The sequence below is a fragment of the Anser brachyrhynchus genome (genome assembly GCF_964034855.1).
Source record: "Anser brachyrhynchus genome assembly, chromosome: 4".
Lineage (NCBI taxonomy): Eukaryota > Metazoa > Chordata > Aves > Anseriformes > Anatidae > Anser > Anser brachyrhynchus.
Window position 1 is genome coordinate 5,453,599 of NC_137698.1, and position 16,602 is coordinate 5,470,200.

A 16,602-nucleotide genomic window follows, 5' to 3' on the forward strand; every position below is an offset into this window, starting at 1 on the left:
AAAACACTTGCAGTATAATCTGCAAGTAGCAAATAAAAAGTCCTTTGAGCTTCTATATGCAGGCATTTTTTAAGTTCTTTCAATTTCCTTTTAATAAATAGGCTGTTGGAATTTATTTGGCAGAGACTGACGCTCTAGATTTACTAAGCCTGCAAAAAAGACTTTCGCTGTTAAATTAGATGCACTACTTAAATTTTCTAGGCTTTAATTTTCTGTCTGTGTTGGGGATATTACTTTCATTTCTAATTTTGAGAATTCACCTTCAGTTGATGTGGCAACGTCAATAAAAAAAAAAAAGTATTCTATGCTGTGGTGGGATTTCATCTGATATCCTGTTTAATTACTATCACTTTTTTCATGGTCTTTAACTTTTTTACTGTTCTGTTTGTTTTTCAAAGGCTGTGTAGATGATATTGTAACAGTATTAGCTGAAGAACACGGTTGCCTTGATATTATTAAGGTTTGTGGAACTAGTTTACTCTTCTATGCTATCTTATCCAAAACATTTTATTATTGTTGTGCTGCATAGGATTTCATATATACATATGAAATATAAGTTTGTATTTGTTGATATACATAAAAACTCATACATATAAAATATATTTATATAAAAGTAAACTTATTTATTCACTTGAATTTATTGCACTATACTGCAAATACATATTTAAGATCCTTTCAAGTACCCAGTGCTGGTAATGTTCATTGTTTCTTAAAATTGTTGTCAATTAATTTAATACTTGCTGGATAGTTCAGTCAGTTGTTAATTTTCTTTACAATGTTGGGGGTTAAGGATTTTTCTTCTAGAAATGTAGCCTTTTACCTAGTTTGCTTTACACATTCTGACAATCTTGTTATACAGTTCAACTCCTCCCTGCACACAGAATTAATCAGTGAATTTTAGTGTTTATGTTTTGAAACACTGTGTAAAACAAATTCTGACTTTTATCAGGAGTTCCCAGGTATTGTATTGTTTCAAGCTGTGTACAGAATATTTAGACTAGAAAAGTAAAAATAAATAACTGCATACACTGAATTTTCTAGTCTTCTTTTCCGCATAGTAAATGTGGGTGATGAAATTACTTCCACACAGCATTTTGATCTCATGCAGCTAACCTCATACATGTGGATGTCAAGTTTTGTTGCTTTCAAAGGATTAGCCTGTATATTAAAAGCTAAGTACGAGCTAAGTGGCTTGCTCAATTAGGACAGTAATGACCAGAACCCCTACATATTTCTCTTATGTTCCAGGACCTTCCTGAAAATACCATAGATCTACTGAAAAAATGCCTTACGTTCCAGCCTTCTAAGAGGCAAGTATTCACTCCAAATGCATAATAAACTCTGTTAGGATTCTGTGAAATTAGACGTCCAGTCGCTGACTGTTTTTTGGAATACTGATGGTTTGTGCTACCTACAATAACTTCTTGGTTTTATTACTTTGCAATATTTGAAAGTAAAGAGTTCGGAAAAAAAATAATGAAGTGTGCAAAACCTTGAGATTGATGCAGAGTATTTTTCTGGGAAAACTATTTGGTTATTTTCAGTTTTAATTTCACAGCTTTAGTGATTCCATAACTGGATGTCCATGGTGGTTACTGCAGTTGTGCTGTAGTGAGAATTAGGACCGCTTTCTTCAAATCTCTTCTTTCAAAAGACATTTTTGTTATGGCAGTCCATCACAACTTTCTTCTGAAAATGGAATTAGGCTTCTGTTCTTTAATTGAAGTTTTGCATTTGCATTTTTTTCACATTTGCTTAGAGGAATTAAAAGGGAGTTAAAATAGTTGCTTTATATATTAAATGAAGGTGAGATCTGAACTTGGGCTATAAACAGACTGCACAGTGTTATAAATTATGAATTGAACAAAATTGATAGTTTTTTTGGTAATAAAATTTCTGAAATTTGACATCACTTGTTAATATTTATTACTGGGGACATTTCTTACTGAAGTGTAATATTTATGGAAGCACTTTATTCATAGTGTTGTATTCTCTTTTCTTACTCAAGGCCAACTCCAGAAGAATTGCTGCATGACAGTTTGTTCTGTGAAGTATCCTTGGCATACCCTCCCTTTCACAAACCTGCTGGTCTGTTCTCATCTTCTCCAAGGTGTGCTAACTTAACACTTCCTGAAGACATAAGTCAATTATGCAAAGGTAAAAGCAGGTAGTGGGATGAATGTCATTGAAAGGGGAAGAAAAATAAAATGTTTTTGAGTTTTCTTTGAATGCTTTGTTAGAGAGAAACTATTAAATGGTATAAAACTACAGTTTTTGTAGTAAGTTTTTTAATGGGCATAGGTGGAGGCAGACGTGATTTTGAGGGATGTGTTCAAATCAAAGGATGGCATCTTGATTTTTGTACATTGACTTCAGGGAATAAACAGTTATCATTACTATTCAAGTGTACCTTGGGATATCAGTATCATTTTTGCCTTTTTAATTTGAACACTTACATGTACAAGATGGTTTGTGGTGGTGGTGGTTTTTTTCCCCAGTACGTTGTGTTGTGAATTGGTAACTGGATTCTGTTGAATCATAGCATGAGATTATCTTTGGAAGTACTGAAAAACTAAATCCTTGTGAGAGAGGTCATATTATCCAGAATAAAAGAAGGTTAGAAGTTTCTGAGTTTAAAACTACAGTATGCAGAAAGTTTCAAGTCCTCATTGACATTTTTTGATGAACTCTGAGATTCCTACATATACAGAAAAATCTCACTATACAATTCCTGGTGACTACTATTTTATACCTAGTTAATGTATACGATATGTGAAAGGAAGATGAGACAGTATGAGTCACTAGTTTCTTTTTTGTATTCTTAGCATTGTTGGGGACAAAATAAGGTTTTTGTTTTATTTAATTTTTTGAAAAAAAAAGATGCCCAGAAAGCAAAAGTCCACCCTTTGATTTGTTTATCTGATTGGTTCTATTTTCTATCATCAAGGCAAACTGCAAAAATATTTGCTTTTTTTCTGATCTCTGCCCATCTGCTCTTTCTGTAAATTTTCCTAAAGAGCAGTGCAAAGGGTACATCACTTTCTCTTCTAACCTCATATTATGGTCTAGGACTTTTCTAGCGTAGTAACTTTTCTTCCACAGAATGTGTTTAGAGTGATAGGAAGAAATACAAGCTGCCTAAAAAGCTGTAACTCACTTTTTATGTGGTTTCTCCTAGTAGATGAAGATAGTGATTACCTAGCAGAAAGATCAATTGAAGAGGTTTATTATCTCTGGTGTTTGGCTGGAGGAGACTTGGAGAAAGAACTTGTCAACAAGGAAATCATTCGATCAAAGCCACCTGTCTGCACGCTTCCCAAGTAAGGAAAGAGAAGCGCTTTAAGGGAAGGACAATGTATGGAGAGGTGATGCTGAGAGAATGTTTTGGTTTGGTTTTTAGTTTCAACACCTGTGTATATGTGAAAAACAGTGAAAATAGCATTCTTGAACAGCAGAAAATCATTTCACATCCCATCTTACCAAATCTGAAGTGTTATTTGAACAGTTGTATCTGTTATCTAGCTGCGTTTCAGCTTGCTTTCTGAAATTTGAGAAGAAATTTAGGTGAAGTGCAACATAATGAACTGGAAGTCCCTAAATTTGGCATGCATTCAAATAGCATTAAGTTTCAATTAAAAAAAAAAAAGTTTCACTATGCTTGAATACCGTATTTTTAATTGGAATTTAACTCATTCTGTAGCAAATTCTCACAATCTGAATTCTCTTTCACAGAGCAGCAGTGCTGAACGGTCAGCTCATTTCTTCAGATCAGCTGATTTATTTATTTATTTTTAAATGCTTGGTTTTACTTGTAATTCTATAACAGTGTTACTGCCTTTATCTTATTGCTGCACACATTGCAATTTTATGTAATATATTGATGTCTTAATCCTGCAATCTGATCTTAATAAACAGAATTTTGTGTTCATACAAATCAGTTTCCTGGGTCTGTGATTTAAAAACATATGAAATCAGCATGTACAGCAAAAGTGCAGTAAAAAAAAGAAAAAATCTAGATTTTAAGTGATGGTATGATAGCAACAGTAGTGTGACATTTTGAGGGATTGCCTATTTCTGTACCCGTACGTGAATGTTTCTGCTTTCAGGTTATGTGGGGAAAACATTTTCAGTCATGCTAACTATGATGGAGATGAAGTGTTCATTCAAAAATGCAATTTGACTCTATTTCCTAAGTCATAGTGAGGATGTTAGCTTAATTTCTAGTGATCAGTTTGATGCTGTCTACTTTAAAATATCACCAAACAGGCAATTCTTATATACTCTTTCTTGGATGCATTTGTTAATCCCTTAGACTGCAACAGAACAGGTCTGCATCGGATTTTTGCTCGGTTTTTTTTTGTCATGGTTGGAAATGGCTTTCAAATGACAGTGCTGTTTTATTTTTGCTTCTCCCATTAAATAGCAGTCTTGGTCTGTGCCAGCTCAAGGAATAAAAGGGAATATTAATCTCATATCTCATTAGTCTTCCTTTGTGTGCAAACCAAAGTCGTGGAAAGCCTGAAATGTGCCTTTTTACACAAAAAGCTGTTTGAATAATTTAAGGTGATTGTACATTCCCTTGATAGCAGGTTTCATGCTTTGCAGAGTCAATGCAGTATACTTCTAAGAGCTACTGTTTTGTTTTAAAGAAGAAACTGATTGATGTAAGATATATTTTTTCTAAATCAAATCTTATGTTATAAAATGACCTGAATTATATATTTTCTCTCCCTTTTGAAGCTTTTTATTAGAAGATGGTGAAAGCTTTGGGCAAGGACGAGATAGAAGTTCCCTCCTAGATGACACAACTGTGACTTTGTCGCTGTGCCAGCTCCGAAATGTAAGAAAAATTCTGTGCACAGGTGCTTATGTCTTTGCTGCAGAAACATTTGTTTAAAGGGAATATGGAACAGCAGCTCCTACTGCTGTTTCTACAAAAGGGCAATGTTAATGATTCTGAAAGAAGAGTTCTTGGTATCTAAGTTAGATTCTGATTTATGCTATTAAGTTGCTTTTTCTGTAAAAGCTTTCTAAATGTGGTTTATCTTCCCCCTTCTCTGTTCTAATTTTTTTTATCACCTGTGCTTTGTTCTGGTGCAGTCACAATAATTTTGTAGCACCTGATATTCTGCAATATTGCTAAACTAATTGGGACAGTGAGTGTCTTTTTGCATTCTTTAATTCCTGTCTGTAGGTGGCTCACAATATTCAAAAGAAGATCAGCTCAATTCAGTTGCAGCTCCTTCAGATATTTATCCCTTAAAGTTGGATGTCAAATTTCTAGTAGTTTAATACTAACCTTTGGAATACATAGCTATTAAACAACTACTTTGAAAGAGCACTTCAAAGTATTTTGCCAAAATGCAGTAATGCAGTTTTCTCTCAGTGGAATAATAAACTTATGCGAACTTATTTTACCTGCTGTAGCAATGGGTTACAAGATTGACTGCATACATCACTGAAGTGTTTTAATTGTTCACGTATCTTCACAGATGTAGAGCTTTATTGCTATAGAATTAGAAATTTACGATGCACTGTTTACAACTTGCTTTTTATAGTAGCAATTGCAATTCTGTAGCAGTCTTTATAAAAATCGTTTCCATATGACTATGGAGGTTAATAAGGAAAGTGACTCCTGAGGTCTTGATGTCTGCCACCAAAAAAACAAACAAACAAACAAAAAAACAACCTTAATCTGTAATTTTGATTATTAGTGCCTATGTGTATAAATGCAGCAGCATTCAGGCTTGTATCCTCCCCAAATAAAACTGCAGTAAATGTGTACTGCAGTTTTATTTGGGGAGGATACAAGCCTGAACCTTGCAATGTTAGTTGAAATAATTTTTTGAACTTACACAATTCTTCAAACACTTTTCATGGAGCAGAGCATGATGCTTGAAATCAAAAGAGGATCAGGTCTGAACGAACTGAGAGTGAACTGTTCTGTCAATCCCAGGAGGAACAGGCTGTGTGCTGTATGCCTTTAAGTTGGGGATTAAACTGCAAAACAGAGCACTGCAGGGAGGATGGTATTAAACATTAATCATGATGCACCAAAGATGTCTGAAAACTTCAGGCAAGAGTCCAGGCACGCTTGTCTGTCACCTTCCCAGCAAGTGTCTGTATTTCTGTGCAGCTTTAAGATGCTGCTCCTAAAAGGAACTCAAATTTACGTAACTTTTGAACTGATTAAAAAAATAAAACCAAGCTCTGCAGTTGCTTTGCAGCTACTTAAATAGGAAGTCCATGTCGAAAAGCAAGGAAAAGAAAATAAAATAGTAAATAATATTGATCAATTAATCCATGGTCCATAGAAGCTTTTTCTGTGTGTGCATGTGTAAATAGGTTTATGTGCACAATAACAGAGTTCTCTTCAGGCAGAAGGATTTCCATTATCTCTTAAAAATAATAATAAAATAGTTTTTATTAGTAAAACTTTCTAGTGTTAAAGGCTATATGTTTCTTTGCTGATTGAGAGCTGAGCTAATGCTTAAGACAGATTTCAGAGCAAGCTACTAAACTTGGTAAATGAATTGTAAAGTAATAGTTTTCAGAGCCCACTAAGTATTTGTTTGTGAGTTCTGAACGGCTTTCTGATTGTGAATTGTCTTTATTCTTCATTTCAGAGACTGAAAGATGTTGGTGGGGAAGCATTTTATCCATTACTTGAAGATGAGTAAGTGTGTGTGTAAATCTGTATATATGTAAGGGACTGAATTTTGAGTTACTAGTTTTGAGTAGCACGTTGTACAGCTGGACAGCCGTCTTCCAAGAGCAAACCTAGCATGTCATGCTTTAGCTCTTAAAGTTGGTCAGAGCTGAAAGGCATTCTGCACCAGTGGCTTTAGGGCCCTGAATCCAAACTGAGAATTCTAACCTGTTTTCCTGTTCAGTAAATCAACTGTTTGTGCTGAATATTTAAAAATATCCATTTATACTTGTTTCTGACTCAAAAATGCATCACTGGGTATTCTTTTTTTTCACAATGAATTGTGGTTTTTGCTCTTTATTACTACTATCCTAATTCTTTTTCCAGCCAGTCAACTTTACCTCATTCAAATAGTAGTAATGAGCTGTCTGCAGCTGCCAGTCTTCCTCTGATCATCCGGGAGAGGGACACAGAGTATCAGCTAAACAGAATTGTCCTGTTTGACAGGCTCTTAAAGGTATGGAATCTTTCTGATGCTGGATAATTGGATTTGGTCTGTTAATTAGAGGATTTTTGAAGGACTGAGTAATTGAAAAAGGAAGCAGAGATGCAAGAGACCACAAAGGAGAGGAGCGAGAATGCCTTACAAAAATATAACAAGATTGAAAATAAAAATATGAGAAATAGGTCTCTTTATTAGTGCTGAATATAAAAGTAGCCTTTAAAGTATGCACATAAAAATAGAGCTGCTGCTAATACCTGCTATTTACTGAAGAAACTAATCCTGCATCCTTGATTTCCTGACTTACTATTCCAGTTATTCCTGACTGATTCCCTGATTTATAACTTTTATAGGGTATGTATACCTAATATAGGTATAAATACACCTGTGCATATTTCTGCATTTCCAAGCAGTACTGTAGTGGAAAACAATAGCAGTCTTAACCTCGTTAACAGGTACAGTGCTTAGGAAGGCGTAAACTAGAAATGTTAAATGAAACAAAATTGGATATATGAATATAAACATATAATTAAGAAAAAAATAATAATTAGTATCACTAAATTTATATATCAAAAATATACCAAAGCACATGAATACGTTTATGAGAAAGAGCAGGTTTTTTAATATCTAACCATACTTTACCATCCAGGGTTTCCTTTTAGGAATGAAACTTGCTTGTTGTAAAACTTGCATTCTCTGTTCAGACTGACACAGTTTGTCGTCTGTAGAAAAAACTTCCCAGGATTGGGATTAGATTCGTTTCAGTTATGTGTTAATGTTTTTGCTATTACTCTCTTCTCTTTGAAGGCCTACCCATATAAGAAAAACCAAATTTGGAAAGAAGCCAGGGTTGACATCCCTCCTCTCCTGAGAGGCATAACCTGGGCTGCCCTGTTGGGTGTTGAGGTAAGAGTAATGGGAAGCCATTTGTGGAAATTCCAGTGTTGACCAGGGAAGGAAAGGGATAGGAATAGGTTGGACAGGAAAGCCGGAAAGGATTTGAAGATTTGGCAGGTAAATTAGTGCAATTTTAAAGAAAATGATGCATGAAATTGTATGAGCGAAGACAATGTTCAAGCACATTTCTTGCCTCTGACATTATTTGATTTCAGAGAATATTGACTTGAAAGCCTTTATATTTCATTTTGATTATAGGTTGGAAAAATAGTACCCGTACAATAAATCTTGTGAGATTATTTAAATACAACTGGTAGTTAAATTTTTTTTTTTTTTTTTTTTTTTTTTTTTTTACTATTCTTGGCAAATGCAGTTCTTCCCCAGTCAGCGACAGGTGGGCAAATCAGGGTGAAAAATATCAAATATATCTTTTTTTTCACCTGTTAGCCAATACACATCCTCCAAAGATTGGAGAATAAATAAATGAAGTGTCCTTTGCCCAAAAGGATTACTAGAAAGGAACGTCCCAGAAATGAGGACCCCTCAGAGAGATTGCTCAACAGCTCAGCTTTTGCATCTATTCTGCTTGCAGTCTTCAGTAGTGCAGCAAAGAGATTCTTACAGATTACATATCTCAAGGTGTGGTTTTTTTTAGGAAACCTAGCTTAGGGTGTGATCAGCTGAGTGCCTTATAATATGATGAGAAAAAAAAAAGCTGTAAAGGAAACAAGTAAGTGCTGGTCAGGGGCCTGGCCTGGCCCCTGCTTGGTGAGTTCATTATGCTTCATCAGCTTACCATGTGTACAATGAAGGTAGTATTTCCCTGTCCCATAACATTAAAATGCACTTGTTAGCATACCTGTTCCAGGATTTAGGCATGTACTGGCTACTTAAATGTTGTATATATTGGTAATATCAATAGTAATTAATAGGAAGCCTTTACGCAGATGATGGTGAAAGTCACTTGGCAGTGTCGAAGGTAAATTACTTAATTTAAATTGAAATCTTCAGTTAACTTGAAAATGGAAAATGGATCAAGTATATTGCTTCTTATGTAAACAACAGAAAATCACTAAGGGTATTGGGAATGTCATAGAAAGGTCTATATATCCTGAATTATAGCAGGATACAGATGCTTTTGTTAAAATTCAGCAGTGAGAATGTTCTGTACTTCGGGAAAGTATATATTTTCAGAAAAAAGTTGCCAACTAAAGTATTTGACAAAAACAGTCAGCTTTTGTATATGTGTGTACGTTATAATATGCCTTTACATTAGTAAGGGCTTTCTAACTTCATATATTCTTCCACATTTAGGGTGCCATACAAGCAAAATACGATGCCATTGATAAAGACACACCAATTCCTACAGATAGACAGGTAAGAAGACTTTGTTGTGACCAAATATTGTAAGTTGGAGTAATGCAAAGATCTTTTCCACCAGTGGCTGTCATTTGTTTGTGATGGCAGATGTGGTTGATCATACTACGAGGTTTCCCTTGTCCTCTAACCTTATTCATGCTGTAGCAAGAATCTTGCAGAACTGATAGGAACAACTAGTTTAGCTCAATTTGACTTATAACACCTGGTAAGTGAAAACTTCTTTTACTTCAGAACCTCTGTTTCTGTAGCAACAGCAAAGTGTAGCGAACAATTTTACTGATGTGTTGTTGAAAATTCTGTTTTTATTGAATATTTGTTGTGCCTTTTGGACCTGATGCCGGACTTCACCACGTACCCTGAGATCCTGTGAAGTAAAATGTGCTTCACAGAAATAGGTTTCTTGACTAATTAAGTTTTCTAAGAAATATTACCAAATGTAAATAGACACCATGAGCAACAACTATTCCATCAGCTGGCTGAATACATAGTTTCCATCAAATTGGGTACAGCTTTCTGAGAACTCTGATTCGATTACCCTGTAGAACAAAGTGGTGGTAGCACCTGAAATGGGCCAAAGGTTGGGTCAGAAAAAAAAAATATAGATGTAATCTGTTGTTTTTTGCTTTCAATGTTTAGAACCCTTCTTAAAACGTGAATCTGATTTTTATTTTTATTAAAGAACAAACCAACAAACCCTCTCTGTTTTTAATCTTTAAGTGCGGCTGTCAGTGTCCTGTCCCCTTTCAGTTACATTTCTGAGAGTGATGGGGGAAGCAGACTGTGGTTTTGGTGGCGGTCTGACCTATAATGTCTGGCTGAGTTCCACCTCTAGTGTTGAATGATTGCTGTAGTACTTCCCCACTTATCTTGATTCCTTATATGTATTTCTTTATATTGTATGCTTGGCTGTGGTACAGATTGAAGTTGATATTCCTCGTTGCCATCAGTATGATGAACTGCTGTCATCACCAGAGGGTCATGCAAAGTTTAGGCGTGTATTGAAGGCCTGGGTTGTTTCCCATCCTGATTTGGTATACTGGCAAGGTGAGTTTGACTAGTTAGCAAGTTCAGATAATTACCTGGAAAGCTATGGTTAACTTAAGAAAAAAAAACACCTTATTTGGATTTTTTCCTTTTGTTTCTTTTGAAGAATGAATCTGTGGGTTATTGCAAATTTAGATCCTATATTGCAAACTTAGATCTTAATAATTTATATTTAATTCTTAATGCAAAATTGCCCGCCTCATTCTTATGCTCTCCTTAAATTTCAATCAATTCATTTTAAAAAAAATCTGTTGCTTATTCCAGTTCAAACACTGAAGAACTTACTGGGCAAGTTCTTCGGAATGTAAATTGCATTTCTTGAAAGCCAAGGCAGAATAATCAATTCAGTGCTATAGTTTTAACAATTTTAAATCCTCTTTGTTTTCATGCACTGGTTTCACGCTTGTTCTCAGCATTATGCATGAAGCCTGATGTTGAAGGTATTATAATCACTATCAAGTATGCAAATTTTCATGGTAAGTTAATGAATTCATCTTACGCAATACAATAAATGAGATAGATCTTCATGCTGTTCTTTTGTGGCTCTTCTCTCTTTAGGTCTTGATTCTCTTTGTGCACCATTCCTGTACTTGAATTTTAACAATGAAGGTGAGTACCTTTTCTACTGGGGATGAAGGGAAGCACAGTCTGTTATCTGTATCTAGTTGTATACGGATGTGTGTGCACCTACTAACAGACAATAGTTTTCTGTAACTATGAAGGAAGTTTAAAGCTCTTGTTGCCATGGGTCAAAAGAAACGGTCACTTTTTAGAAAGAGTGTGTGGTGTGCTACTGTTCAAGCAAAGGGTTCAAACACTGTATTTATTAATAAACGCAATAAAGAAAACGTAATACAAAGTACAAATAACTATAGAAAAACAATAAATGCTTCTCTAGTACTTGTGTTTTTCAATGAACATGTTATTTGTTAACTATTAACCTGTCAGACTAGGATCATTCAGAAAAGCTGATAATGGATTTAAATTCCTAAAATCAGCCCACCTTTAGATACGCAGCCTTTATCATCTTAGAATGTGATTTGTTCAGAATAGGCCTAGTCCAAATTTCTATTTTCTTGCACACAGCTTTTTAATAAGATGGGGGAGAGGGGAAGCTAGTTTCTCAGGACAGTAACTCTTATTATGCCTACTGTGTACCTTTACGTATTTCTGTCAACAGGTTTTTCTTGCTCTTGGACATTTTCCTATAGTTAGATTGTAGAACCTGGTTTTCTTTCCATTGCAGCAAACTATAATAGTGAAAAATGCACACTTGCATGTTCTAGTTTACTAATTTAATTGAATACATCTGGCTCAGATACTTAAATGGTGGTTTCCATGCCAGAAAATTCATAAACCAGAATTCATTTCTAATGTGATCCTATGTCACTTCGGTATAAACTTCATGTTTTGTTTATCTATACTATATAAATATATATATAATAATATATAAAATACTATATATAAATATATAAATTTATATATATATTTATATTTATATAAATATATAAAATACTATATAAATATATATATATAATAATGTATAAACTATATATATTTTCTTTGGATAATTTATGTCAAAATCATATTTCTAACTAAGGTTCCTTTTAAAATCTCTGATCTACCACCATTGCCAAGAATTGTATTAAAATAGGTAGACTGTCTCTCAGCCAAATTCCCAAGAATTAATCAAGGGGTAAACATTGGGAGCTTTTAAAATTCTTAACAAGGAATGTGCCCTTTTTATGTATCTGTACAATCATTTTTGTTTATTGATTGATTTAAAAAACTTATGCTTTTTATCTGCTTGATAATAAACATTTTTAGATATACATACCTTTTTAGATATACTACCTCTGTAGTTGCATCCTTTTCTTTTTCTTTTTTTTTTTTTTTTTTTTTAGCTCTGGCATATGCCTGCATGTCTGCTTTCATACCCAAGTATTTGTATAACTTCTTTCTGAAGGATAATTCTCATGTTATTCAAGGTAAGTAAATCTCTTTAATTTTTGTATTTCTTCTAAGAGGCAGAATTAAGTCAGCGTTTCTACATTCACTTTTTCAAGTGGTTATAAAATAAGTCTTTCAAAAAGTTTATTTAAAATAAAACAAGAAAGTGTGCAAGAGTAATGGGAACACGATAAAGTAGGTAAAGATTCATGCGAGGTAAAAAAACTATAAGCTGCACAGAAGAAAAAACAACAAGTACAGCTCCACGTACTATCCAGGGTAAGAGTCAATTGATTACGCAAAGTTGTAAAATGAGGAAATAAGCTTTCCAGTGTTAGATGGTAAAGACTTACCCTTCAGGTGGTCAAAATCATATCGTTACAGAAGCTATCTTGACAAAGAGGCAAGATGAAGAGGAGGAACAGTACAAAGTACATACTACTCAGGAAATGCGTTTTACAGTATTCAGAGAGCTTGAGACATGAGATTTTCTTACTGAACTAATAATGTTTATCCACACAGGACATGACTTAGAGAGCCATGGGGAAAAATGTTCTGTAGTTCAGTGTTCAGCTACATAGGTGTCTCAAATGAAAACAACAGCTGGGTGTTAAATGTCTTACTTTAAAATTAATTGTAAATTTCAAGGAGACACAAAGAAGGAATTGTGCAGACTTAAAAAGCTACCTTGGCACTGTCCATGATGACAAAGGTAATTTCTCTTGTAAACAGTTTTTTTAAAACAGAAGCTGTTTGAAAAGCCTTTGATAGTTTAAAAAAAAAAAAAAAAAAAGCAGGTGGTAATGAATGTTTTTAGATGCAACCAGTTATAAGTGTTTGTTGAATAGTGGGTTTCAGCATGGCTTGCTGTCCTTGTGTTTCTTCATAAGAAGTTCTTTTTTCTATGTAACTTCTGAAGCTTCTTGAGAAACAATGTCTGTCATTTCTTTGTCTTCAAAAAAGGAAGGAAATTAAGAACTGGTCAACAAAAAAAAGGTTAGCCATAAAAGCAGTTAAATATTGGATGGTAGAGGGAGAGCTAACGTGAGGATTGAACATGGTTAGGAGAGTCAACATATGAAGGACAGTGGATCAGAGACACTATGAACTGACTGTGTAAAATAGTGAATAGTTTGGAAAAGTGATTCAAGACAACTTTTTTGCGTACTTTTTTCTGTAAAGAAAGAGTGCATGCTAAAAAAAAAAAAAGTCTGTAAAGGTCTAAAGTTGAAAAGAGTATACTGTATCAGTTGTTCCTGACTTTAATAGCTTGGTAAAGATTTTCTCAAGGGGGTATACTCTTACATAAAATAATAATTTCTCTCTCTAGAGGTTCCCTATTGTGATACCCACAGGAATCAAAATTTTACAAAAGTATCAGCTGAAGTTATAAGTACGGGTCAGTAGGATTCCATAAAATAAAGAAGTGCTTGAATTTCCAAGTTGTTTTGCAACATCTTTTGTCATCAAATACTCAGACAGACTGGACCTCTTAGGATTCTTTCAAATATTCTGATACAATCCTTTCCAGGGATTTAAGTCAAACACCAGAGTTTCACACAATTTCAAGGGAAAATTCTTTATAATTTTCCTGCTTTACTGGGTAGGAAGAAAGCATCAAGAAGTGTCATTTGACTGCCTACTGCAATTTTAGCTTTTAGCTGCCTTGTATCTTCCATATAGGGGTTGAGAGAAGAAATTGTTTAAACTGCAGAGTTCAGCATTCCTCATGTCTGACCAGTTCTAAACAGTGAAGATAGATGTTTTTTCCTAAGCTTATCAGATGGATTTCCTTACATTAAATAGGAAGCAAGAGCAGTTAAAGGTGTTTGGATATGGAACACTTAATTATGCAAAACAAACAAAAAAGTCATTTAATGAAATTCCAACCAGCAGCAATTGGCTGGACCCAATTGGTGAGTTTTTTGTGAAGGCTCATGTGTTTTACTAGACCCTTAATTAACCATGTAATCCCACACAGTAATTATATTTTGTGAGAGAAGCTGGTCAAATGAAGATGGTATTTATCAACTTGTAGTATATCTGCAGAGAATGACCATGGGCATGAATTTTCGTTTTAAAATAAATGTTCTTCAGGGAAACTAATTGTGAAATTGCTTTCATCAGCGCACAACTGAATGTGTAGGATTGTGTAGAATTACTGGTTTGCTATTACCTGTCTGGTGACTGGTTGTTTAATGGTGCAAAACTGATAAAAGATGCACCTTACAGATGAAATTTTTAATTATTTTCATTTAAGGTCAGCACATGTAGCGGTATGAACTTCAGGCATAGTTTCCGTCATCTCCCCAGTTTGTGTGGATGTGAATAAGAATTTCTTTGTCTTGAGACTGAGATAACATGGTGGCGAAGATGTAAAAACCTCTGAAGCAGCCTGGCCTTGGTGGCACAAAACTCAGCATGGGTCTGTTAACCCACTTAACTCACCAGTGGTTATGCTGACAGGTCATCTGCACCCTAACAGATGTAGCTTCAGGCGGGAGAGGCTGGCACTCCTGCGATGCCCAATTTTTGAGGCAGTAATACCACAGTGGTTTAGTGTACAGCGGTTTCTGTACACTAAACACTACACTTTCTGGATTACAAAATCTACTTTTGTTGAAAATAAACTACATAGAACACAATTAAAGGAGTATAAACTTTGTATTTCACTCGGATTGGGTCTTAAAAATTCTAGAAACAGTCTTGTTCTACTGTGTTTCCATCAATATCCTGTGGCTCATATTCATACTGAAAAGTCTTTAACTTTGCATTCCAAGTATACATCACAATTTGAGTATGAGTCAAGTAAAGCTTTGTTGAAAATCCAAATTAATATTAAGGAAGACAAATGTTTCTCCATCTGTGTTGAATATAATGGTGATAAGGAGGACAGTAGTGGTATTCACTTGCAGTTTTATTTTGTGTTTTCTTTTTGTTTGTTTGTTGTTGTTTTTATTTTTTTTAAAAAAAGCTTTTTTTTAGCTCCATTAAAATAACAAGATGTGCTGGCATGTATTTTTTTAGTGATGTTGAATTTGCTTGTCATTTCAGAATACCTGACGGTGTTTTCCCAGATGATTGCATTCCATGATCCAGAGCTGAGTAACCATCTTAATGACATTGGTTTTATTCCAGATGTAAGTGCTGAGCATTCTTAAAAATATTGTTCAAAGGAAGTAAAAAATGGAAAATGAGGGCAATTAGGCTGAGATGCCTTTCAAAATTTTTGATAGTTTGTTAGGAGACTTGTGTATTAATGGACCTTGTTGGGTATGTGGATAAAATGGTGAAGTTTTGATTATTGTTTTATATACCTCAGTCCTTCCCCTTGTGTTAGCATGGTAAATACAATAAAATTACTACTAATCACTTGTTTTAACTTACATATACATTTTAAGATTAATCAGTAATTTTATCTTTAAAATGTGGATTAGCATGCAAAACAAACCTGGCCATAAATGACTAATAGAAAACTTTCTACAAACTAATTAAATGCTTTTGGTTAACACAAAAGACAAATCAATTTGCAAACAACAAAGAATATATATATATACAAGTGATGGTTAATCTGTAGATATGTCAAATCTTGGAAAAATGCTTAGCAATCAAGAGCGTAACACGTGTGTAAGGTGGGTCCTTTCACTGGAAGAAGCCTGTAAGATAGAGAAAAATGAAAAACAAGACTGTATCATGAGCAATATAACAGAAATTTTGTTAATTATAAATTAATCCTAAGACTAGACAATGGAAACAATTTTCATTGTCAATAAGAATTCCTCTCCAAGAGTAGAGAAGTGAAAATTGAAGAAGGAAACTGAAGTCAGAGGTTGATATAGAAATTATTTCATAAAAAAGAAATATATATGTGTTTTGTTTGTTTTCCTGTCAATCTAAAGGTTCTTTTATCAGTAAAGCATTATGCTTATTAGGAAAGGCTTTAACTTAAAGCAGCAAGGCCAAGCCTATCAAAATCATGGTATACACAATTCCTGGTTGAATTTGCTTGTCTTTGGGACTGGCAGATACTCATTAGCACTATTTACAAAGATTGTAGTGAGGAAAAAAATGCTTTCACATCTAAAGGTGTTATTAACCTAATAATGTTATTTATGGTACAAATTTAAAAGATAATGTGGCATTAAAATAAGCAAAAGATAAAGCTCAGCTACTGCGCTAT

General features: G+C 34.2%; 1 protein-coding gene across 23 annotated transcripts in view; it reads left to right on the forward strand.

Annotated features, from left to right (window-relative positions):
- TBCK (TBC1 domain containing kinase) overlaps positions 1 to 16,602 on the forward strand; it is a 147,175-nt gene that overhangs the window by 34,624 nt on the left and 95,949 nt on the right. For 21 of the 23 annotated variants that reach the window (XR_013950670.1, XR_013950671.1, XR_013950672.1 and 18 more), the window contains 13 exons: positions 399 to 460; positions 1,249 to 1,310; positions 2,009 to 2,157; positions 3,179 to 3,320; positions 4,741 to 4,840; positions 6,627 to 6,676; positions 7,037 to 7,166; positions 7,959 to 8,057; positions 9,363 to 9,425; positions 10,346 to 10,472; positions 11,031 to 11,081; positions 12,377 to 12,460; positions 15,477 to 15,562. Coding sequence is in view for 11 of the 23 variants with exons in the window: in XM_080590632.1 (XP_080446758.1) it covers positions 399 to 460; positions 1,249 to 1,310; positions 2,009 to 2,157; positions 3,179 to 3,320; positions 4,741 to 4,840; positions 6,627 to 6,676; positions 7,037 to 7,166; positions 7,959 to 8,057; positions 9,363 to 9,425; positions 10,346 to 10,472; positions 11,031 to 11,081; positions 12,377 to 12,460; positions 15,477 to 15,562 (1,205 nt within the window). In the remaining 12 variants the exon portion in view is untranslated. The remainder of the gene's footprint in view (positions 1 to 398; positions 461 to 1,248; positions 1,311 to 2,008; positions 2,158 to 3,178; positions 3,321 to 4,740; positions 4,841 to 6,626; positions 6,677 to 7,036; positions 7,167 to 7,958; positions 8,058 to 9,362; positions 9,426 to 10,345; positions 10,473 to 11,030; positions 11,082 to 12,376; positions 12,461 to 15,476; positions 15,563 to 16,602) is intronic. The other 2 variants (XM_080590635.1, XM_080590633.1) reach the window with 1 other exon arrangement.